This window comes from Gallus gallus, chromosome 2 (assembly GCF_016699485.2).
Source record: "Gallus gallus isolate bGalGal1 chromosome 2, bGalGal1.mat.broiler.GRCg7b, whole genome shotgun sequence".
Classification (NCBI taxonomy): Eukaryota; Metazoa; Chordata; class Aves; order Galliformes; family Phasianidae; genus Gallus; species Gallus gallus.
In genome coordinates this window covers 17,445,285-17,471,293 of record NC_052533.1, presented here as the reverse complement: position 1 = coordinate 17,471,293, position 26,009 = coordinate 17,445,285, and the positions used below count along the sequence as shown (strand labels likewise).

Genomic DNA, 26,009 nt, shown 5'->3' with positions numbered 1-26,009 from the left:
GTGAGCAGCAGAAACTAGACGTAGGGGATGTAGGTCACACCAATGCACAACGGCTGGGACAATCCATACACAGCCTTACAGCTATACAGGACAGAAAAGCATAGCTCAATATTTTCCAATGTAATCACTGTAAAAAAAATCTTATAAAAGTCTCACTGAAGACGCCTTGAAAAGCAAACATTCTTAATGACATTTGCTAAGTCTTTTGGGGACACAGCTACTTCAGCTCAAAACCCAGCACTGAAATAGGAGGTGAGAGCTAGACAGGCCTGAACAGTGCCATGCCTCCAATGTGCACCACTTCTTATGTATGTAATGTTATGGAGTAAGTTATACATTTGTAATAGCTACAGGGCTAGTTCCATCAGCTTCTGGAATAAAGGTGCTCACAAGAAGGTTAATGGATTTCAGAACAGCTTCTTACACACCCAGAGTTAGAGGGGCACTGCTTCACCCACCAGGCACGGAGGAGACTCAAACACTAAAACCACAGTTTTTCTTAAAGTCACTCCTCCCGTGGATAAATATCCCAAACCAACCCAGTGTTTGAAGTGAGATTTACAACACTGGGAGCATTTAGCATACAAGTAAAATTCATGCTTGGCTTCCAAGTGTTACGTATTTCTTCAGACAAGCAGTAGGACATTGACTTTAAGCCACACCGAAATAAACGTCTACACCGTGCTCACATCACAGCAGAGTCACTCAGCTGCATGTTTTTTCAGTGAGTGACAGAATGAAGCTCCCTTCTTCTCACCTCCCTTAGCCTCAGTTTTAACTGTCTTAACCTCAACGGAATGTAATTTTTCTAACCCCTCTGCACAACCTGCATTCCCATGTCCCTACCAGCCCGGCTACTGCTTTGCACACCTCCCTTCACTGTACAGCCTTGACTCACCTCATCAAAATAGAAAATGCTGAGCAAAGACAGTCATGTTCAAGGATGTGCTCCGTACTGCTGTAGCCTCATCAGAGGTGCAGTGGAGTTGAGCAGAGCTGAGCATCCCGATCACACAAATAAAAGCCCGTCTACTCACCTCCAACACCAATTTGCAAGGCAGCTCTGAAGTTAATTTTACTCATCAGCACACGGATCAGAAGTAGGACCAGAAAGAAATGCAGCAATGAACCAGACAGATCTTTTTCATGAATAAAAACCAGTTATTCGAAGACCAGACCTCCACAATAAGATAATGCAGCCTATGTAACTGTGCACTAAAATATGGCAATTTTAATGCAGATTTTAACAAGGCTGGGGGAACGATAAGGGTAGTTCGAAGATGTTGGGAGACCTGTTCATACAGTACAGTGATAGAACTGAGGTGATGATGCCATTACATACAAGTAATCAGGAACAAAAACTGAGCAAGAGCCATAAACCTAAGTAAGTTTTCACATCACTCAGACACGTAACTTTTATTCCTTTTAAAGAGCTTTATCTGCAGGCTCCTCAGACACCTGTCTTCACACAGATACGGCTGATGCATGTCCATTCACTTCATAGACACCTACATTTCTGCATCAACTGTCTGAAATGTTTTCCAGAGACAGCATTACCTCACCTTTCATTGCTCCCGCATTCAATTAGATTGACTCCTTGACCTGACAAATCCCTTCATGCAAGGAACTCCTAATACACTTCTACACAGAGTGCAGAACTAATCCCACATCCATTCAGCAATCGCAGGAGCACTCCTGCAGACACTATGGTAATCTGCTTCCCCCTCTCCCAAACTAGTTATGGTATCAGAATAAGAACCATTTGCAGGTATTTTAGCAGGAGGGCACATGGACATAACTACCTTCATCTTTGACATCAGCCTCACAAATCTTACGCATTTATTCCTCGGAGTCTGAAATTTTAAGTTTTGGCTCTGAAGTTCTCCATTTCTTGCAAATGAAACAAAGAATAACATTCTGTAGTTTTGCTTTAATATGTTCTTCCCTTTGTGGACACATCCTGAAACATGAGGGCCAACCCCTCCATTCCATTTTGTCACTGCCACTGCATCAGCAGTAGAACAGCTGGGACAATAACAGATCCAGCAGGCTCACAGCCAACCTGCACGACCAACGTCCTGCCAAAGGCCAAGGATATCACACCACAATCCTGCAACGCTGGAATTTTTGGTTGGTTAAACAGTTCATTACACCAGCAATAAAGCAGACTTCGTAACTAATGCAGCAGTGCTTGCTGGGAGGATTTGGGGCCGCTGACAAGTATTTTAAAGCTTTTGAAGCCTCCAGGTTGTTTTGAGTGCACGTGGTGCCCAAGGAAATGTAATGCAATGGGCTGCATCCTCTCACTCACACAGCACTGATGTTTCCACCCTTACTGCTCTGAACAGAGATAAGATCCACGTCATAAGCATATTGCACGCCTCAGCCTTTGAGTATTAGAACAGGTTTTTAAATGAAATCTTGATATTTAGAACAAACACATTTTAACACGTAGAAATATGCAGACTAAGAGTCAGCGGCCACAGTTAAGTTTAATCAAAATGCACTCTATTAGCACCTGGAAGTATTCCAGGAGCCTCCTGCGTCCTTGGCCATCTGCCAAGACAGCTGACTGCGTTTCAAGCCTGCTGAAATTACCAGGCTGCATGTGAATATGCCACTCTCCAGTTTCAGTAGGGTATTTACAGTTCTGTTGCACATACAAGTAGCAGCTACCTCAGCACTGCTATTACATTGGCACTTCACACACAGCCAGACGTGCTTTGTGTCACCTAGGTTTCAAGCCTTCAGAACATTTTGCAAAGCAGCAGCTAGTCGTCATACTTCCAAGTTCCTTCAGCCATAGGAAAGCAAGGCACTAATGACACCTAACATGAACACACCATAGCTAGAACCAAGATCTGAATTCATACATTCAGTATGACCTAAGAAGATAAAACTCAAGTCCTTCCTACAAGCATATTAGAGCCAAGCATCAAAATTCTTAACAGCTTCATTCAAGTCCACTGTTTAGCAGAGCCATAACATGCAACAGGAGACAGCCCTCAGGGCAGCACTGCATGGGAAATGCTGAAAGGAGGAGGAAGCCTGGAAAGCAATCACAATAACAGTTTTATGATGCATCAAAATGAGATAACGTATCTTGTCTGTATTCTGAGATCATCAGGAGTGTTACACCTCCCAAGAACACCTATACATGTATGCAGTTGCAATTCCCTCTGGAGAACTTCATATAAAAATACATTACTGACTTAAGATACCAGAAAATATACAGGATACAAAAAAAAGCCTACAGGTAGGCTCAAACAGCTCTTGCAAGAACTGTGGTAGAAAGGTTAGCAACAAAACAAGCAAAAAAACACAGACAAAACAACTGAAAAACAGCAGTCTGATCCTGAATACTCTGTATTATACTCTGTATACTGTGAGTATTTGATGCACAGTCCTATGCAGAGCCTTTTCAGCTCTGAAGATGCCTCAGGCCCAATCTAGGGTTTGCTGTCACTAAAACAGGGAGAGCCAGAACATTTGCACAGAGCAGATGTACCACAACTCATGCACAGCCTGAAATGTGGTGGTGAAAGCATGCTGCACCTAAGTACTGCCAAGTATCGGGCTTGATGTATGGAAGCCTAACAGAGTAAGAAGTGAAAATGCTCACTGTCAGACCGATTCACTGTCAGAAGAATTCTAAACTCAGACTTCGCCATGAAACACAGTACTGCCGCGTTCACTCTGCTCATGCTCTGCTGTGGCTGCAGCTCCAGGGCTGCCCAAAGTCTGCACAAGCAACAGCTCCTGCACTCCTACCCCAGCATTTGGAGGCCCTTTTGGAGCCCGCTTGGTGGAACCAACCTGAGCAGCAGCCCGCACAGCCCAGGCTGGGGTTTTGCAGCCTTTTGCTTTCTGGCTGAGCTGAACTACACAGCTTATCACTTAGCAAGTGGGGCAGCCGCCATCCCCCGCCTTTCTTCACCACCTCTGCTTTACCAAAAAACAAACTGGTCCCATCTATGATCCCAGGGAAAGCAATAACAAAAAACTAAAAGCTCAAACCAGCCTTTTTACCAGATTAGTTTCTGGTCTTTCGGCAAGCTGAATTGATTTACTGGATGACCAGGCAAACACTAGAGCCAGCATGAACTAAGCAGGAGGCACCGGGCCTCCTGTTATTAGAAACAGATGCAGTTGGAAAAGGCTCAACTGGAGGCATTCATCCTTTTACCTTCCATCACAGGTCGTGCTGGGATCAACTGTGACTTGTACTGACCAGGCATGGCTTGGTAGAAAGCCCTCCTAAGAAAAGACCAGCTGCAAAAGCAGCTCGCTAGCAGAGCAGTCACTTGGATGCACAGTACATCTTCTGTTGGAGGGGCAAAGAAGAGTCTTATGCCAGTCTCAACAAACACCACTTGAAACGGTGCAATGGACAGCAGTAGATGCAGTAGCAAAGTTTTGGTAAGCTGAAACTATTAGATGTACCACAAAGCACACGGCAATGTGTGGTCACTGTACAAAAAACGTATGTCATTTCAAGAAGAGATTTTTGCTCATGTAAATATTACAGCTGCTTGAGACAACTACAGAATAATAATACTGCTGTGAGAGTTTGCGAGCATACCCAGTATGAGTGAGGTTAAAACTGGGAAGGCTGAGGCTGAAGAGACACCATCCAAATCAAGCACCTGCTCACCTGGTGAGGGGACCAGACCCACTTCCAGCTGCTCATCACACCCCACAGGCTTGCCCTGCTATGCCTTCTGCACCACCAGATCCCACCAGAAAACAACTAATTGCTTTCCTAGAAGTATCTCTTCCTCCCCAGCAAGCTTTCCCTGCTGAACTGGTAAGTTAAGCAGCTTGACCACGGGTATGATACTGAGGGCAATGAAAAAAATGAAAGGAAAAAAAATCTGAGCTATAAATGCTGGAAGGGGACAGAAGTGAAGAAACACATCACAGCTGTATTAAAGTTATCCTCTCCAGGACTCCTATACACACTCGGATTCCCACGGCATATGGAAATGCAAGCAAGCTACCAGTGTGTCTAGCAAATCATTACTTAGCATAAGCATCACTCACAGGAAAGATTTCCTCCAGCAGTCACAGACCCAACAGAGCCACAGAAATGGAAAGCAACACACATTCCAAACCAGAAGGCAAGAGCTGCTATAAGCATGGAGAGAAGGGTACCGTAACATTTCTGTAAGGAAGACCTTCCACAGCCAACATAATGCCAGGAAGGAGGCTCATACCAGAGGAATAAATGAAAGAAGAGGCATCTTCTAACTTGTGGACAAAGATTCAGGGAAGCAGACTGAGGTTTCTGTACTACTGCTGCAAAAACCACAGCACTAAATGCCGCATTCTCAGATGGATTAAGTTTAACACATTGATTGTTAGGTTCAGCAGCAGCCCTGGTGTCAGTCTCTACCACTGGTACAAACAGAAGTGTTTCCAAGATCCAGAAAAGTTACTATGGATTTGGACCATCTGCATTCCGGTTTAAAAATAACACGGACTGCACACCTCCACTTCCTCTCCATTTCTGTTTGGTTAACATTTGCAGCAAGGAAAAAACCCTCAGCATAAAGGAGTAACACAGCCCGACTCACAGCATGTTCTCCTGCCCACTAATTGCTACCACCGGTGCTTAAAAAGGCCACGAGGAGAATTAAGTCATTTTGGAAGTTATTTTAAACTAAACCAACTCGCACCACGTCTCACATCCCTGCTCCCTCCCCACTCCACACGACGTTAATTTCCAGGGACTGGAGCCATGCCTCTTAGTCCCCATCTCAGGCAGACGTCACAAAGCTCAGCTCCTCCCCAAAGCACACAGCACTGCAGCTTCGCTGGCTTCACATTCACTATTGTGCTTCCTGAACTTAAGCACTCCTTGGAGGAAGTAAAAAAACCCAACAAGATAATAAACAATTGAAATAGTTCATTAGTAAATGATTTTATTCCGCAATTCTAAATCGCCATGCAAAGTTATCAACATCAATTAAATGCCTTCTGTTTAACAGCACAGGAATTAAATGACAAGGAAAATGCCATTTGTTTCTATTAACAAAAAATCTTTTATATTTCCAATAAAGCAATGCAACTGCTCCCTGGAGGCATTCAAGGCCAGGCTGGATGTGGCTCTGGGCAGCCTGGTCTAGTGGTTGGTGACCCTGCTGTGGGTTGGAACTAGATGATCTTTGAGGTCTTTTTCAACCCAGGCTATTCTAAAATTTAAGATATCCACATGATAAGCATCACTATCTGATTAGTCACCTTGTAAACATTTAAGAGTGGATTTCACTACCCGTATCTTGAGCCAGTGTGACCAGCCCAGGCGCAGACACCTACCTTGGACTGTCTGACTGTGTACCAACTGCTGGCCATGCAACGTGTCCAGAGGCAGCCGGTTACATGGCAGATCTCACTAATATTACTCCAGCAAATATATGCAAATACACAGGACCAAGGCTTCAGGAAGCACTTGACAAAGCAGTAGGTTAACCAGGCAGAAGGTGAGCTGCTCTGTCCTGGAGGGTACAGTAAAATTCAACAATGCCAATCTTTCGACTAGTCTGTTTCTAAAAAAGAAAACAGAAAATTGCAAGCTGCCCTCAGTTATGCAGCAGCAGTGCTGTGACTCACAGCACACTGTGTATTTTACGGTCAAAGAGTCTAATAGCCGAGCATTTTCATTCCTGGTTGGTTAAACTTGTTGGAAAAAAAAAATCTCCAAAGCCTCAGTGGAAAAGCCATTGCAATGGCAAAACCCTCCAAGCCACTGCCAATGCGGCTGCACGCTCCTGTCTGCCCCACCTCGAGCTCCAGGCTGAGGCATCTGAAAGCTCTGCCAATGCCAGCAGATCTCTAAGAGACATGCATGTTTTTAAAAGATGAAGGAGGTTGGCACAAGTTGTAGCTATATATACACTGTATGACACAACTGCATCAGCAGCAGCACTATGGCAGGTTTAGACTTCCCGAACTGAACACATTTCAGTAACCAAGAGATCATTTTCATCAATTAAGTATTTGCAGGTTACAATCTGCAAAATTTTGTTTCAAATGTTCAACACATCAGTGGCACGAGGGGAAAACGTGACCACCTGAACAAATGCTATCAGCCCGTATTGCAGCCCAGTAAGGAAAAAACTGGGTGCAAGAGAATCACAGCACAAAGCTCTGGATACCTGCCGTGATGTCTAGGAAGGGAGATGCAGTAGCAAACTTCATTTTGAGGCAAACTTCACTTTTCTGTTCAGTGAAACAGGATGAGGAAAAAATGGACAGCTCTTATCAGCATTTTGTAAGTACGTGAATTAGGAAAACAGAAGTTTGTGTCATAAGACTTGCCTGCATGCTCAGAGTGAGTCCAGTGAGCATGTCAATGGCAACACAAAACTCAGAATAGAGAGGAAGGTGGGAGAAGATAGCTTTGCCACAGGATCTCGATCATCAGGTCCATCTTCTGTGAAATCTGACCACCTTTCAAAAGTTTCCATGGTAATTTACTGAATATCTGAACAGATCTTCAGAAGTCCAAAAGCATGGTTATAACTACACAAGTAAACACCAAAGTTACAAGGTTCCCCCCCCCCCCCCCCGCTCCTAATTTCTGCTTATAACCCAGCTCACTTCAACAGTCAATCATGTTTTTCACAAATGTGATTCACATTTGGTCAAACGAGAACTTCCACTTCTAACAACATTTACCCTCTCATCACTAAGATAAGAGCTTCAGTATTATTATTTCTTCTTACACAATTTGCCAGATTAACAGTGCTGTTCTCAGGATGGTAAGGTTCTTGAGGAATCTTTACAACAGTACACGCAAAACACTTATTTGAACAGCAAAGTTCTTGAGTTGCCAAGAATAAAATTTACTTTCAGAGAAATGGAAGTGAAAACAGAAGGTAATATGCAACGTAGGTGAACAGCTTATTTTAGGGTTCACTTTCTTAGTCTATCAGGTGGGGGGAGAAGATGCAAAACATTACCGGTAGGAATATGATAAACCAATTCTCAGACAAACTTGTCAGCTAGGAAGGTAATGGTAAATAACGTAAAGCACGAAGCTACACACTCTTCTATCTCACTTCTCTCTTATTTCTTCCACCTACCTGAAGATGTAGGTATTAAATCTCTTCCAAGTGACACATGACAGTTAGCATCAGTACTTGAATCAGTTTTCAGCAACAAGAGAAAAGCAGGGAGATCTTTGCACTTTAAAATCCTGTCCAGACACGTGGCTACACAATTTCCATCTTGAGAACTACATAATCAAGTCTATATTCTTCCTTTAAAGAGTTTAGGCTTTTTTTATTTAGACAGTGCTTGCCATGTAAATATTAATTAGAAAAGAATTAGCTTAGTCTCCCAAGTTAACTCTTCCCAAAGACTGTGACCTGCAAGTGCAACATATATCAAGTCAACACAGAAGATCCATGCTCCTTTTTATATCAGCTCCCAAGGAGAAACATGCAATATACCTTCTCTGAAAGAATCAGCAAGTACAAAGAAGATTCTGAGAAGTGATTGGTTTGCTTTTCGAGAGAAGACAACCACTGCTCACCACAGGTAATACAGTACCTGGGGAAAAAAATCCCTGACAAGCAGTACTAGGAGATGTGGTAGAAAAGGAAATCCCGGCACTCCCACCACAAAGATGGTGCAGCACAAGGGCGCAATTCAAGATGCTCCAGATTTGAACGCTGTTTTGCATTGCCATAGGCAGGGAAGAGGGCAGGAGTGCGAGCCAAGAGACATCTGAACCTTATTACATCCCTGCACCAGCACAGCCCTGGGGCACAGCTTGCCCTAGTGAAAGAATCTGCCACAACTGCCTGCTGCCATAGGTAGGAAAGAGAAAACAGCACTGCTGAATCAGCTGAAGACCAAAATAACAGCTGGGGAAACTGCTGCATCAGGAGCTTGCAGCATCTATAGGAATGGGCAAAGGCTGCTGAGAACGGAGGTTACAAGACTTTGTGAGCTGTTAGGTGTTAACAAGCACCAATATTCTGTTTCTGGAAATTATTTTTCCCCCAGCCTATAAAAGACAAGCGGTAAACTCCAGAAAGTTGTGTGTTTGGTTGTGCTCGCTGTGCACGAGCAGAAGGCTGCCTGGCTCACCGCAGGCCGCAAGTGCTGCATGAGTCAGACTGAAATCGCACTGCGCTGATGATTCCGCTCAGGCCCAGGAAGAACAACTGTGCCAGAAAATCTCTTCTGCCCTCCTCCACCAACCTGATCCTTGCAACAGGGGAAAAAGCACTGGGTGTAGGAAGCAGGCAGCCCCCGGCCCACATGAGGCACCAGCTGGGCCTGGCAGGGCTCGGCTGCACCTCAGCCCTGAGTCACCCCCTGAGCTTCGATAGCTGGGCTGTGGGACTGAGCATGGGTTTTCCCAGTGAAGTCAGTATGTTTTAGGCCGCTATCTTTCCCAGAAACACGACCACATATTCCCAATAGCCAATAGAGAATAGGTTTAGTAAGTACTTCCTCTTAGAGGCCTTACAGTAAAAATCCTTATTTGAAGCGTGAGGCTTTTAAATGCTGCCACTACTTCTCCAGGCAGCCTCTAATATGTATTTTACAAATCGAGAACCGATTTGCATACCATCTTAAAAACTGAAGTTGTGTAACCATGGGCTTTATAAGCAAAGTCTGGAGCAGACCACGTGATTTTTTTCACAATTGGAAAAGGCACAGGAAAGCCCTGGAAACAGAATAGCACATGATGAGTACAAACAACAGAGAAGAAATTATGAACAGGATCTGAGTGATGGCTTTTATCACCTGCTAAAGAAAACCACGCTTTGTGAAATAAGGGCCACCTATTAAAGAGAAACTTTAGGACTGATCATCTGAATCCAAGTGTTCATTCCGCTGTTCTCAAAATGACACAGAAGCAAAAAAGTAACCCCATCCACCACCAGCTGTTTACAATAAAGAATTCTTAGCATTGCAACATCAAAAGTCTTTTAAAAAAAATCCCACTCTTCATTCAAACGCCCTCTCCATTTTTGGTAGTTTGCAATTTGATCACCTACATCTGGCTCTAGATTTAAATCAAAATACTGAAATTTAAAAAGACTTGACTAGCAACCTTGCTTTTGTTACACAGACCTACTGGTTGTTCAGACACAGCCAACCATAACATCTGATTCACACACCATGGCAATTGCATTCTTAATGAACACATCCATGAGCTCCTTTAGGAAGATTTCATCCAGAACCCAACCCACGCTTAGGGCCACACTACTGCAGAATACCATAAAATCCTCTCTAACTGCAGACAGTCTGCAGCACTGAGAAACAAAACCAGTACACAGAACAAACAGAAACCCAGCCTGTAACTACAGCAACATTTTCAGTACCCAAATGATCTTGCAAGGGGTCTACAACACATTGGGCAATGCAATCAAAGCAGAACCAACCACTGCAAAGCAGCTGTAATTCTACCTCGCACCATGATGCACACTCCCATAGACAAAGGGCATTGTAGCAGAGCTATTAGTTTTGGTAACAGAGGTAACAGAGTTATGGAGGCTTGGCACCAAGTTAATCAGATATTGCTGGTTTCAGCTCAGTATGATAAAACCTTTAAGCTGCCTTCTTCAGGCTAGTCTCAGGCTAACCAAGGTTGTTCTCTCCTCCCCCCAAAAAGGGGGACTGCTATAACCACAGGCCTGATATTGCTCAAGAGAATGTTTACAATAGGACTCTCATGAAATTATATTGCTGAGAAAGTCTTCTGGCCATTGTCATTTCCATCTAAGAGCAACTTCAAAAACTGCAGCCACTAGGAAGCCACTGCAGCTTTTCTAAAGACATCTGTCATCTACCCAGATAGAAATTGAAAGCTTAGATGCCTCGGTGTCTTCCGTAAGACCAAGGAAACTGACAGGTATAACAAATTGCTCTGTCTCTCACAAAACACATGCTCACATGCGTGTATAGAACGGTTAAAATAATTGGAAAGGGTTCCACAGTGAGGGTTCCTCAAGTATTCTGACTAGTGCAATGGTTCGCCTTCAAATGTGAAACGGAACCGCTGATAGGGAAACCAAAGAGCACAAACCAGAGCTGAGTCGCTCTAATTGTCCTAAGCAACTAGGCCAGCCTCTACCCTCCACTTTTACACAGCATTTGCAGCTCCTCTTTTAAGCTGAGATGGACACTGAGGGATATGGCTTATTCAGCTAAAAAAAAAACCACCCTAAAACAGAAGAGTGAATAATGTAGTTTCCCCTCTAGTGCATTGCCCCAGATGAACTCACTACATGATCAGCTCAGTGCCAAAGAGTGGAAACAAGTCCAGCAGCAATTACAGAGGTTGTGGCTTGACTAACCTTATTCTAGTGTAAATTGGCACTTCCTTACAAAGCAACAGCTTTGCTCCACCTTTTCTGCTTCACCACATTCAGTGCTGGCACCACTGTTTGAATGGCTACATGATGGAATTCTGAACGTGATGGTACATCTAAGAATTGAATGTATATTTTTGCTGGGCTAATTAGTTCATAGCTGAATAATTACTGATCAGGAAAAGCAGATACGGCCGAGCCTGTCAACCAGGAAGGCCGGAATGGCAAAGACGTGATTGATAAGATTCACAAACAGCAGGATTGTGAGAGGTGAGCTAGCACATAGCAGGGACACCAAGAGGGGAGCCTGGGAAAAATGGGATTTGGTGAGTTAGTTCAGATGGAAACAGGGTGGTTCTGCAAATCCCAGCCCCACTGGGGAGCTCCACAGGCTTTCCAATAAGGCAACAAATGGAATTTTTGCTTAAGTTTTCTCTTTGAATCTAAAAGGCTCATGCATACACTTACAGCCATGTTAAGATTATTAAGGTTGCCTTGGGAACTTGAAATGTTCCCCAAAGAGCTGGATTAGACTAATTACTTTGTCTCAGTACACAAGGTGGTAGTTCACCGAGTGTGATGAAAAAATAAGTATTCCAAAAGGTGCATGGCCAGAAGTATTTCTACTGCAAACAATTCAACCCTGCTCTTTGATGATAGATCCAACGTTTCCTTTCCAGTTTGTGACACCCATCTCTACAGCATTCAGCTGCTTCCAACAATTGTCACAACACCATTATTAAGCACTCTCCCTCAGCACAGAACTAATTAACTTATGATCTCCCTATAAAGCCCGGATTCTACAATAAGACAGTCGCTCACATAGCAAGCCACATTCAAGAAGTTACCATTCCAACAATTCAAAGCTAGCCCATTTCACCATGGTTCCAGGATGCAAACCTTGAAAGCTAACAAGATTTCTCACTACCATCCCATAGCAGGAACATTTTTTTAAACACTGTTGCAGCTCTTTTGCAAAAGGAGATGCACCTCACCAACAGTGAAAAGGAAGGGAGAAAAAGCAGAGCTTTTGTTGGATGTCTAAATAGCGAGCATCAAGTATGAAAAACAGAACAACGTGGAAACATGACATAGCAGTAAGTATTAATCAATGAACTCTTACTGGAATTCAGTTATCCACAAAAGAACTCAATCACTTAAACAGGAGAAAGCAAAGACAAATGCATACTTCTCTCAAGTCTTTAAAATGCCATTGTTCAACAACAACACTGACCTTTCAACAAATCAAGATATCTTTAAGTCAACATGACTACAAGCCTGAGAGGCTAGGCAAATTAAGATCAGTAAATAACAGGTAGTTCCATCTTATTCCCAAGGTCCGAGGTAGCTCCATACTGCACAGATAGCCTATGGAGCTCTGCAGCACAAAAAGCACAGAATGAGCATGCACAGCAGGTACTGCAGAACAAGGGAGAGTCAGAGTAAACAAAGCCCATCACCTTAAAGTATAGGAGGTAAGTATCTATTAGCCTGCAGCCAACAGGCATAACACGCTGCTTTAAGGAACAAGAAGTTCTGACACAACCCGCCACAGAATTTCTTTCAGGCCATCACGATACTCAAATAAGATGACTCAGCTGAGTCAGCGAAACCAATCCGCGCTGCCCGTTTGCTCTGCTGAACATCATCCAGCCCTCCTTGTTGCAGTTCATGAAACTCAGTTTCAAAACCACATCGGCAGAAGAACCTCCTCGCTTCTGCAGCGCCTCACTTTGCAGAGGGGAAGAAACTACAGAGCGGTTTCGAAACTGCTGCGAGATCTCTTTCCATCTCTCTTCCTGTCTCACCCCAAACAGCAGCTATTGCACGCTTCCCTTCCAGTAGTTCGGAGGACAGCCACATGAAATAGCACTCCCGCCCTTATTTCATGTACAACCACTTGCTACCTTTAACCCAATCACAATAAATATTTGCAATTTGTATTTTTAGTAGAGTCTGTCCACGCAGATGACAAAAAACACATTAAGTGGACTTCCACAGCAACACAGAGCTTAACACCCAAAGAAGAACCACGTCCTCAGTAAGTAGCTTTTCCCATTCTACTTCCTTCTATATACAAACATCTGGGCTGAGCGCCCAGATGATTCTCAAAAATAGTTTTAATTGCTTTATTATCTGCTCTGCTGTAATCAATGCTTTTTAATACGTTGTTCCTCACTGCTTCTTAGAAAGTGCCTTCTCCCACATAATCTACCACCACCTCCATTAAACACTTAATAAGGAGGGTTTTTTCCCAGCTCGCTGTTAAAAACCTGGAGTTGACTGTAAGATCAATAACTCGAGTCTTATCACTTTGCCTCACTCGCTTTGAAAAACAGCTATCGGAGCGCATTTGCAGCAGTGATGCTCTGCGTTAATGTAAACAGCCACAGAGCTGACAGCATTACCCATGGGCAGCCCTGCCCTTCTGCAGCTCCCAGCCGATGCCATGAATCAGCCCCACTATTCCATATCCTCAGGGTTTAACTGCTCTATCATTTAAAAGTACACAAAAAAGCTGGAGTCAGAAGTCACCCGAGCGCACTGAGTTCACCAGATGTAGAACCAGTAGCAAACGCTGTGCGGTTTCTTAGCTATGATAAACATAAGCCAATAGTTTTTTACTCTAGAGGGCATAACCTATCCTGTAATTCTTTTGTATCTCTGCAGAACTACAGGTTTCCTGATGCGATGGCACAGATACCAGGACGCAGGAGGGGGAAAGCCGCAGCTCCCCGTCACGCTGGTTTCACCCTCCCCATGTCCAGCTCTAACAGTAGAGATGTCACACTGGCAGACAGCAGAGCTCCATAGCTTTCGCTCCTTTCATTATGCTGTCCTCGTGTTGCTCCACTTTTCTTAAAAAGATCAAGCCAGATTACAGCCGAGAGTGCAACGGCAGCATCAGGCTTCAGGGTGCCTCATGGAAGCAGTTGAAGGCAATTTTGGAGTTGATTATCTGTTGAATTCTTCACCCACGGAAAGCACATCAGAAAGCGTATACTCTTCAAATATGCTGGGGGAGAAAAAAGGCATTTGATCCACGCATTCTTATTGCTCCACTCGCTCATTAGGCAGCAAGTGCCACTGCAAAGTCAAGCGCTGGTAAATGTTTAGATCAGCTTGTAATCATCCCGAAACAGATGGCGATTACAGATTCCAGGGGCTGAGTTTTAGTGCCTTTTTTTTTTATATATAAACTTGCACATCCATCCATTATTCTCAAGAACTTCACCAGGCGTTTGTTCCCTTCTGTGCTAACCACTAAGCACAGTCAGAAGGCGAGGCCTCCACCACCTCCCTCCTTACCTCAGAACTAGTTAGCTAAAATCCATCTCTGTGATTTTATTTTCCCCATATTTGGGGGTGGTATGTTGGGAAGGAGCTACGCCCAGCTTCCTGCAGGTTCCCAGCCTTCCTCACCAGCTCCTAACAGAAGCAGACAGACAACGTGAGAGAGCAGACCCACCGATGCTGGGAGCAGGACAACCACAAGGGGCTGCAGAAAGCAGAGCCTGCCTTTCATTTCTGGCATCTCACTTGGTGAAAGTTTCGTAACAGCATCTTTCAGCATACCAAAACAGTGAATGCCTTGCTCTCCACGTGAGCACATTTTCACGCTCCTTAGGATCTGAGCAATATTTACACGTTGCTTTCCCTCAGGTGCCCTCTGAAGTTATTCCTGAACCTGACTGCAATCCCAAGAAGGATTTTGCCATCTCTATGTCCCTCCTACTCAAAAGCCACCAAAGCAATTTCCTCACAGCCTGCTGGGGAGGAGGTGCTGTGTTTGGGAGCCCTGTGGAGCACACCTCCCTGCAGACCTTCTCATTAGGAACTCACACACTTGCTGTAAGCCTTATCTCTTTGTGATGCTGATGCACAACACTCCCCTTTCTAGGGTCATATTTCCTTCCAGGAGGGATAGGTTAACAGTTCTTGTCACAGTTTCTTTATATGGCTCTTCTTCACACTTGGATGATCTTTGGATTTTAAACTGAAAACTTGGCCATCAAGTGTGTCAGCATTCCGGCCCTACACTCAAAAAGCCTACAGAAAAAAACTGCTTTTCCCACTGTGCCTTCACCCACTGCTTTATTCCACTGTATGCCACATTCTGCTGAGATGCAGGAGCCACGTTTCAGACCCACTCCTTCTGCACATCCTTATTCCCAAGCCTTTAAGGCTCAGAGACCATCTCATTAGCTGCTGCACGCAGCTCTGGAAGCAGTCCTAAGTAAGGTTTTTCAGATGAGTACTATGTCCTAAGTTGATTTAATTACTATCATCATTAACTATAATTTATGCTCATTTCCTAGTCTAACTTTTTCTTCTGGGTTTCTGTTTATTTTGCTAAGAAACATAAGCGTGCCTAATTCCAGACCTCAATGAATGCACATAGGTGCTCTGTGCTTCTCCTGCACGAAGCTCTGACCGGAGCTGCTCCCATCACACCAAGAACTCATTTCCATCCGTCAGCCACTGCTGCACCCAGTGTTACACACCGACAGGGTGAGCACCTAACCTGGGATCCAGCAGCACTTCAATGCAGCCTTCCTAGCCAAAGAGATACCTAGATTTGGACACAGCGAGTTATTTTGCATGCTCCCTGACTCGGGGGGAGGGACAGCTTCCACAGGGCCCAAAGCATCACTCATGGTTACACCTTGCTGCAAGGTGAGGACATCAGAGAGCATCCACAGCACACACTTTCCTACCACCTTCCTTCATAAGAAGGCAAACTCGCATCTCTCCAAGCTTATCACACTCCCCAGCTTGCCCTGCCCTTCCACCCCTCCCACCAACTCCAGGCCTTCCATTTGCCACTTTTAGCTTCACACACACAGAGCAGTGTGCCTTCATGACATCTTCCAACTGGAAGGGCCGCGTGCTCCACAGCAGCGCAGGACGGTGGGAACCACACACAGCACCGTGCCGATCCCTGTCTGCTTTGTTATCAGGCACAACCCTGGAGAGGGCACGGGACTTCCCTCGGTGAGCACCGCTGCGCCCACGGCAGACACACGGCAACAGCTGGGGCTGCCGCACACAGCACGGCGGGCTCTGCTCCAGCAGCAGCTCTGCCCCATCCAGCAGCACCTCAGCCCGGTGTCACCGGCCCGCTGCCCTCCGGCAGCTCTGCCTAGGAGATGCCCCTATAAAATAATCACGCGCGTTCTGAAGGGACAAGAGGATCCTGCAGGCCGAATTCCGGCGAGCGGCACGCCGTGCACTTCCACAAGCAGAGGCTTTAAGCAGCTCGCTCCCTCCCGGCCCGTGCCGCAGGATGCCGCCGCTCACACCGACCCACCGGCAGCGCTGCGCCACCGCCTCCGCGGGGTCGTCACCCCACCGCAGCGACGCCCGCACCGCCGAACCGCGCACAAAGAGAGGCGGCGGGTTTGGACGGGTAGGAAACAAAGGCAACGTCGAGGCGACGCATCGCCTCTACGAAACCGGCCTCGTTTAAAGCGCACGCTGACAACTACCCGTAGAGCTCCGGCACGGAACGACGCGAGGACGCATCTGGAGACGGCGGCTCCGCAGCGGGGCGGGCGCAGCGCACGAGTTGGGCTCCGCGGCCGCCGGCGGCAGAAGGGCTGCGGGAACCGCCGGACCCCGCCGCTCCGATCCGCACCGCCGCCCGCGGCCATGTGACGCTCCGCCGGGCGCGGGCGGGCAGGGAACGGGGAGCGGAGCCGCGCACCGCCCCGCCGGAGCCCGCCGCGGGAGGACGGGGAAGTTCGCTGCGCGATGCGTTTCTTCCACCATCGTCGCTTCGCAATTTTTGGTGGGGGGGGGGGGGGAGGGGGGGAGGGAACCGCAGTGCATTTCCGCACCGCCGCCCGGGAGGGGCCGGAGCAGCTCCCGCCGCCCGCGGGCACCGCGGCACCGCCGCCCCCCGGTCCCGCCGCTTACCGAGTGGTTCACCCCCCACATGAGGACGCTGAGCAGCGGGTCGCTGGCCCGGAACAACTTCACTTTTTGCGCCACGAAGTGTTTCTTCTTGGTCTTGGTTTTACTCGCCATGACGGAGGCGACGGTGCCGGGGGCCGCCATGGCGCGGGAGGCGGGGCGGGAGGCGCGGCGGGCGCGGGCTCAGCACGGCAGCCCCGCGGGCGGCTCGGCGCGGCGGCGGGCGGACTGACTGCCGCGGGACGCCGCGCGCATCCCGGCCTCTGCCGCGCCGAAATGGCCCCGCTCGCGCGCCGCGGCCCCGCCCGCCGCGGGGGAGCCGCCCCCGCCACGCACGGCGGCGCTCCGCCCCTCCAGGCCGGCGCGGGAACGGGCGCCGAGTTTCGGTTCTCGGCGCCGCGTTGCGCACGCGCCGCGGGCTCGCGCCTGCGCCGTGCCCTCAGCGCTGTGAGGCGAACGTCGGAGAGCCGCCTCTGGCAGCGCTTACTGCGGTTTCCTGGTTGGAAATGGATCCCGAAGCGTCCCCGCCGCTCTAACGGCTCACATCTCCCCCGTAAATGGACGCCTCGGGAAACGACCTGAGACGGGACGCTGCGCACCGTTTCCTGACATAGCCCCAGCCTGCAAGCTGAGCTGTCCTGGCTGACAGAAAGCACATTCTCTCTGAAAATATCACTCTCCGGCAGACAGCAGCAGTTTAACCATTCGGTGAAGTCTGTGCACCCCACAGGCTGCGTTCGCCCAGCTGTACCCAAAGCCAAAACTGGGCAGTGTTTCTGAGCGGGCTCAGTGACCGCACAGGATGTGCTCAGTGCCACACAACACCCTGCAGGGGCCGCATACCCAGCTTAGAAACATGGCGCACAAAACACACTTCTCCTCACACACAGGGGGGCCTCTGGGCAGCCCCGGCTGCACTGGAGCCAACACAGAGACAATGGAGAATCACAGAGCCACCAAGGTTGGAAAACACCATGGAGATCACCCAGTCCAACCCCAACCCACCCTCACCACACCCACTGACCTCATCCCTCAGTGCCACATCTGCACAGCTCTTCAACACCTCCAGGGACAGTGACTCCACCGCCTCCCTGGGCAGCTGTGCCAATGCACCACCACTTTCTGAGAAGGAACTTCTACCATCCAACCTGAACCTGCCATAACTTGAGGCCATTCCCTCTCATCCTATCGCTGTTGCCTGGTAGAAGAGGTCAACCCCCACCTCACCACAGCCTCCATTTAGGAGGTTGTAGAGGGCTATAAGGTCTCCCCAAACCTCCCCTAGACTAAACCATCCCGGTTCCCTCAGCCACTCACCATTAAACTTGTGCTCTAGACCCTTCACCAGCCCAGTTACCCTTCCTTGAGCACACACAGCATTTACAGTAGGCCCCCCACTGACTTCTTAACTACCCAGATGTACCTGTCTGCTGTAGTCCTGGCTGCATGCGCAGGCTGATCCTGAAGCAAGGTGACCTTCAGGGAGCAGCAGGGCTGCTCTGTTTGGACAGACAAACTTGAGCTCATGGCTGTCCCAGTCTGGGCAGGGCCCTCACCAGGGGGACCTGATGTCATAAAGGTTGGGTGCAGGGGCCAGCACACATCAGCAGTCCCATAAAGGCACTGAACCAGAGCCATCCAGAAAGGCACAGCATAAGCACAAGGTCCATCTGGAGAAGCAAGCTACATTTGGAGAAGGACCAAAATGACCTAAAAGACAAGTTTACAAATACACCCACAGCACAGCTCAGGCAAAGAACAAGCCTAACTCCATCTCTGAGCTTAAATAGAAGTCCTGGGCAGAGGCTGGGGCTGGTCCTCCCAGTTGAGGCTGCTCATTAGGGTCTGCAGGTGCACTCAGGGCCCCCTTTCCCCCAGCACAGGTGCTCATGGATTGAGAGCCTTGTTGCACCAAGCTCAGTGTTAAGTGCCTCATCTCTTCTGTTCTTTTTTGGCTGTTGCAATTGCAGTAGCAAAGTCATCTATACTGGTAGCACTTTCTCTTTCTTCTGCACGGAAGCAGTTAACTGCATTTGTTATATAGTCTTCTTTTCTTCAGCTTACTGAGAACAGAGATGCTATATTTCACTTTTGGTTATTTTTATTTTTGGAGTATGAATTTATTTAGGAGTTACAGAGGGATTCTAAATGGTAACCTTTGGTCTTGAAAAAAATAATAATCTTAACAACAAAAATTCCTGACTGTTCTGCAGTCAATGGAAGCAGCTGAACAGTCAGCACCTGTGACTCAAAGCAGGTCACTCAGATGCCTAAATATAGATTGGAAGTCAGATTTTTAGAAGAGATCAGTGCCCATTTATTCCTTACGTTATGCTTAGAACGTGACATCTGATCATTGTGCAACACTGCATGCATCGATGTGACATCTGTCGCACATTTGTCTTTCATCTTCTTTCCAGAATAAATCCATATAGTGGAGCGTTTTGCTTTTTAAGTGTGTAACTTGCAACAAATATTTTGGTAGGTTTATTGTAGGGAAGGGGAGTCTTGGGCAAGAAGTTGTTCTTTTCTTTCTTTTGGGAGACTTTGCTGTCTCCTCAGCCTAGATTCTGAAGAGCTCTTTCCTGCGAATGTGAAGCCTTTCCAAGGAAGACTGTGTTTTATCAGAGGATAAAAGTGGTAAAAGATTCCCCTGAAAAGTTGTTACATCCTAGACTTCCCTTTTAACACCCTTTGAGCTGGAACTTTGGGCTCTCCCTTTCCTCCAGCCCTAGCAGTAATCCTGAGAATAAGCCTGGTCTTACGCTCAGCCTCCGCCCAGGGTCCCCAGCCAGTGCCTGCATCAAAACCTTCTCAAAGCCATGTTCTTTTCAAAGTCCACCTCTTCCTTTGGCACGCTCCCTGCACCCAGCTGCAGCTCTAGGCTGTCCCTGCCTGAATGCTAGGCTTAACACAGACCTAAGGACCAGGACTCCCAGCCAGAGCTCATGGTAACGCGTTCCTTTTGCCATGTTTTCTCTACGCTGTGCCCTTTCTCTTCCAAGTTTCCTTTCTAGCTCCAGCCCAGATGCAACTCCAGGCTCCCTCTTTCAGCCCTAACCTTAACCCTCACACAAACCCTCACACAGCCTTGGTCATGCGCCCCTGCCAGTGCCTGCACCAAGAAGTTCTTGTGGCCAAGTTCTCCTTGCAGCCTACACCTCCCTAAGACAGCCGCTTTCTAGCCCCCAGCCGGCTGCAGCTCTTGGCTTTCTCCTTCTCTTAACCACAGCCTCAGACCTCGCCCTACCCCTGACAGTATGCTGAGCCTTAGACTAAGCCCCTCAGCCTGTGCAAACACCTACGTGTTCTTGCAGCCCATTTATCTCTGTGGTTCTGCCTTTCCTCCAGTGAAAGCTTTCAAGCTCCCTTCCAGCTGGAGCTCTGGGCTCCCTCTTTTCACCAGCACTGACCCTAGCACTCACATCAGCTCCATGCCAAGACCAGGACCACCAAGCAGAATAGTTTTATTTCAGTCCATTGACGAAGTTGGTGTTTTCTGTTATAATATGACGCTGCCAGTATATGTTGCCGATCAGAGTTCGTGATGCATATACAATAGTGGAAGATGAAAGCTATTCTGGGATGGTACTGAAAGCTTCAGAGCTAAAACCAAACCTAGCGCATGCTGCCTGTAATGCCTCTGCAGAGGTCTCTCTTGGTCAGTGCAGCTCTACAGCTGCATTCATGTTCTATTGTAAGTCAGGATCTGTAGGTTCCAATCTGGTTTCTGAAAACAGGAGGTTCATTCTCTGAGTTACTGCACATGTCGAGTCCTGAGCAGCACTTCCCACTTGACTTTAAAGAAATCCACCCCCCACAGATTTACAGTGTTTGAGACTCCTTCAGTGTGTCCAGAACTTTTTGATGGCTGAATATAAAGCTTTTGAACAGTGTAAGGACTGAATAGGAGGGCACGGTCAGGGTCAATTCACGGTGTTTGGGAACTTTGTTAAATGTGTGCTGTCACCGGTGGACTAAGCTGAATATACTCAGCTTCTGGTGAAGCAGTTTACTATTGCCAGCAGCACTGAGCAGTTTTTAGAAGCTCCGGTGGAGATGAAACTATTTTGTTTTGTCATGTCTGTATAAATTGTTTTCTGCCACTGGTAAAATTCCTCCTTCCTACATCTGCTACAAGATGCTCAGCTGGAGCTGGTGGGCAGGGGAAAGCAAAGTAGAAAATGAGCTAGCAGGACCATGCTAATGAAGGCTTGTCTTTTGAAACTTGGGTGCTAGCCCTCACATTAGCATTTAAGAAAAGCCTGGGATGAGCAAGCTTGCTGTTAAAGGCTATTTACTCTTCCTGGTACCTCCAGCAAAGTTTTGTTTAGCCTTTTATTAGGAGATATTGTCTAAACATAATGCTTTCTAATTTGACACTTTATTCCAGCCTGTATAGGAACGACTTGGTTTTTGTTTCACTGGTCATTAAGAGCAATCCTAGCGGTGAGTCAGGTCTCTGCTTTTAAGGGAAGGGATATCACAGTTTGTAATTGAGGCTTTGCCTAGCTACTGGAAGGTAATATTCCCCTTTACAATTATTTTCTGCAGCTGCAAAGAACAGAAGGCCCACAGAGTTTCCCTGGGCCAACTGCCACAGAAACTAATTTCAGCTAAGGCAGCCTCATAAATTGTTCCATTACTCTCTAAATTGGTCTGAGCACATGTCACTTCAAGCCGAGCTGGGCTGCTTTAAATCTCACCCCTCGTTCTGAAATACTGCTGCTTTTTTAAAGAACGCATCTTAAAGACATGATGAAAATAATAAGAGCAGCCCACATATTTTGTAGACAAAACATCTCATTTCTTTTAAAAACAGAAAAGGAGAACTATTTTCTATTAGTATCAGCAGTAACTATCAACTACTTAATATGCAGACTCCTTAACTGCTCTGATTTTAGAAGAAGACATCCAATGTATGTGTGGAAATGATTACTGGCTCTATACGCTTACATGCAGAAGGCGATGCCTGCCAGCCTTTGGACGTGCCACCAAGAGTGAGGGGGTCCACAGAATTTCACATCATTGCAGAGGATTTCAAACAGTCTCCGGAACGTAACTTAAAATGCAAAGCTAAAATTAATTTACAGAGATCAGTGCAATAATTCCTTAAGCAGAAAAGATTCTGACATTTCATTTTAAGCATTACCGATTTTCTTTTGTTTCTCAACAGGAAGCATAAGGCATAACCAGAGGCCTACAAATTGGCCATCAGCCCCAATTAGGGATCAGGCATCTGTCCTAAGTGATGCTTTGGGGCTTTTTTTTGGGGGGGGGGGTGGGGAGCAGGATGGGCCGAAAAAAAGGAGACAGCTCATTCCTGTGCAGGCTTAGGGAATTATTACAGCCAGAGGTAGCTTCTTTAGTCACCACCCTAAATGCAATGGAGGCCAGGACAGCTTCTTCTCACCTTGTTTGACTCTCCATAAACAAGCCAACTAAAGGCCTTACTGTGATCAGCATCTAGCAGTAGCCATGCCCATTTTAGTTCAAACAAAGTAAATTCCCCCTAGTGAGAGAAACACTAAAACTCAGCTATCCCACTCCCTCTGGGGCCCTCTGCTTCCCTTTTATGACTTCCCCACTTAGGCAGCACAGCCGTCAGTTCCACCTCCCAGCAGTTTAACAAGCCACAACTGCCAGGTTTTGCAGCTTATATAGTCTTTAAGGGCTAACCTCTTCCTTCTTATTTAGCAAAAGCTTTTAACCCTTTCTAGGTTCATGGTGACTACTTGAGTTGTTGATGTGCAGCTTCCTGAAGAACCTGGGATTTTCTGAAGTCTCCCAGTTGATCCAAGCTTCTATTTTATCAGGGGTAGTTTCAGAACTGCCCCTGGGCACTGCTGCTTCAGCTTAGGGGTAGAGAATCTGGACCAGCAAAAAGATAAAGATTGATAGATTCCGTTACCAAAATTGTGGCATCTTATGAACAAGATTGAAAGTGTATAATAAGGACATTCTGTATATACATCTTCTTGTTCATTCTTCAGCCTGAACTGTATTTTGACCGACATTCAGTATAGTATTTTGATAAATCCATTAATCATATTTGTGTCTGTCTAAAAGCTGATGTTTTTCAAACTACTTTTTTTCTCATTGAAAAGATTTTGTGCTTCCCGTATCTAGCTTTAATAACCTTTAAACATAAAGACACATTCTAAACATATTTAAGAAACAAAACGTAGTATTTACTTTCTTTGACTGCACATCTTTTAACAGGTCCTGCTTGGTGCAGAACTCATCTTATTTGGTAGCATGATTAAGTTCCACTTTCCAACAGCTGTATTTTTAATATTTGTAAAATTTCAGAGACGTTTTCCTTCCTGCTACAGCACTTCAGCAGCGTTATCAATTTCTAGCTGAGAAACACAGCTTCCTTAGTATGTGCCGTTTTAGAGTTTCTTGCTTGCTGTGGTTACTCACAGGAACTACCATAGGTGATGAACTGTTAAAGAACTGCGGTGGTTCCCACATGTTCTAATTTAGACAGCTGCCACTATTACTAAGGGTTTTGTTTTAAAAGAAGGGTATCTTTTTGCCCTGTTTCAGTGTTGCTAAATAGCTTTCTGATATTTTTCTTCTGAAGACGTTGAAAAGTCCCACTAATGCCAATAGCGAGACACAGTCCTAGAGAACTAATGTGAAAGTGGGGAAAATAAGGTACGGTATTTTCAAAGCTTAAGTTACAAAAACATCCTTCAATAGTGGATGCCTCTGCTTTGGATGGAAAGCACCAGGTATGAAGACCCTGATCGATGACAAACCCAAGTGAATCCTGAACCTGTGGTGGCACAGTATTTGTGAAAAACAGGCCTCCCATGTATGGCATCTAAATAAAGCAATCACCACGCATCAGCTTGCTCCATATCTTGTCAATTCGTGTTCTGAAATCTCCAAGGAAGGAAGTCTTGCAACTTTACCAGTATTTGGCCACCCCTGTCTTTTTTCTCTATCTCTGATAGGAATTCCCCATGCTCCGTCTTGTTTGTGGCTCTTCCCATCTCTGGGAAGAGATCTCCCATCTCTTTCCCATCTCTGGAACAAATCCCTGTGAACAGCAGCCCTGTCCTCCTAGCATAGCAGCTGCTCCCTCCAATGGCATCTACAAACTTGCTGAGAGTGCACTCCATCCCACCATTCAGGTCATGAATAAAGATATTACACAGTTTTATCTTCACTAGGAATCCTTGAGGGATGCCACTTGTACGACCAGTCACCAGTTCTGCTTCACATTGTTGATTACCACCCTTCGAGCTCAGTGGCTCAGCTGATTTTTGACCCATGTTATCATCCACTTACACAATCCATATCTCACTAATTTGGCTTTAAGGGGATAATGGGAGACTGTATCAAAGAATACAGTCCTACTAGAATCAAAGCATACAGTGCTCCTCCCTCCACCACTGAACAAGTCATCTCATCACAGAAAGCAATCAGGTTGCTCGGGCATAATTTGCCCTTGATCACTCTGTGCTGGCTGTTCCCAATCACCCTCTTATTTCTCCCATGTTTAGAAATGGCCTGTAGGAGCAATCCGTCCATAACTCTTGCAGAAAGTGCAGTTGAGCTCCTTGACCTTATTTCTCTAGATTCTCCATCTTGCCTTCTTCAGGATGGATGTGAGTTTGCATTCTTTCTTCCTTATGGCTCAATTGTAATATGTTTTTATTTTGATCAATACAAAATTGGCAATGGGACCTTAATAGAGTCTATCACATTCCTCCTTTTAAGGATATTTTATATCTACAATGTAAAAGAAAAGCAATATTTAGGGTTCAGTAAAATATGATATGCTTCTGCTAAATAAATTTTTACCATATGTAAAAGCAATCTCGCCTCAAGTTCTTCCAATTTACATTCCAATACACATTGTCTAAGAAATATTCTGTAAGAAAATGGAAATTAGAAAAGTCACTTCCTCAAAGCTGGGTTTTTTTCACTAAATCTCTTCCCTGCTGTTCACAAGAGCAGAAGTGAGAATGCTTTAGGAGTTGGTTAGACACGAGATTGCAACAAATCTCCAAGAAACTGCATAAAATACAGTAGACAAGAATAAAGAGAAAGGTTCTCAGTGTGTGGCACTGTGCTGCAGCAGCACCGCCATTTTGTGGGAGGTGGGGGTTGGGCTGGGTTCTGTTTAGGGAAGCTCTGCCCTTTTCTACGGGTTTATTTGAAAATACATGTGTATGAGGCCTGATCTACACAGGTCTTTACTGTAAGTACGTGAGCAGCGTCGTTTTAACATGAGCACTTACACAAGTGCAGGCGTGACTGCAGTTGTTTACGCTCAACAACTGTACGAGTGGGGGTAGCCTGTTTCCTGCTCTTAGCAGAAACTGTGCCATGAGAGCACCTTTGCACACATACGACATCCTCCAGCTGTGAGAGATTGCAGTGCATTGCCTGTTCTGGTGTTAAAGAGTGGGTTAAAAGAAACAGCCCTACCTATTCCAGGCCTGAAGAGTAGCCTCTGCCCCAGCCTTTCTCTTTGATGCGTGTAGCAGTGGGGGTGGCGTTTCCTGATGATCTGGAGGTGATAAGGCACTGCTACTTCTGCATGTGTGGTTTGATGTTGTAACCAGAGTCCTGGCATGAGGGGAGCTACTGAGGATTATCAGAGCTGTTAAGAGTGCAACCTGTGTGCACACAGGGCTTTGGTTGTTAGACGCTGCCACTGAAAACTTCTTAGCAGTGTTCATCAACACATCTCCCAAGTCAGTTGCATATGAAGTAGGCTTGGAGATTAATTAACTA

The 26,009-nt window shown here is 46.3% G+C and overlaps 1 protein-coding gene across 6 annotated transcripts in view; it reads right to left on the bottom strand.

Annotated features, from left to right (window-relative positions):
* PIP4K2A (phosphatidylinositol-5-phosphate 4-kinase type 2 alpha) overlaps positions 1 to 26,009 on the bottom strand; it is a 131,770-nt gene that overhangs the window by 83,153 nt on the left and 22,608 nt on the right. For 2 of the 6 annotated variants that reach the window (NM_001030971.2, XM_046921910.1), the window contains exon 1: positions 17,256 to 17,525. The exons of 1 other annotated variant lie outside the window; for it this stretch is intronic. In NM_001030971.2, the coding sequence (NP_001026142.2) occupies positions 17,256 to 17,396 (141 nt within the window). In that variant the 5' untranslated portion in view covers positions 17,397 to 17,525. Of the gene's footprint in view, positions 1 to 16,825; positions 17,023 to 17,255; positions 17,526 to 18,675; positions 18,800 to 26,009 lie in introns of those variants that run through there. 3 more of the 6 variants (XM_025147179.3, XM_046921909.1, XM_025147181.2) reach the window with 2 other exon arrangements.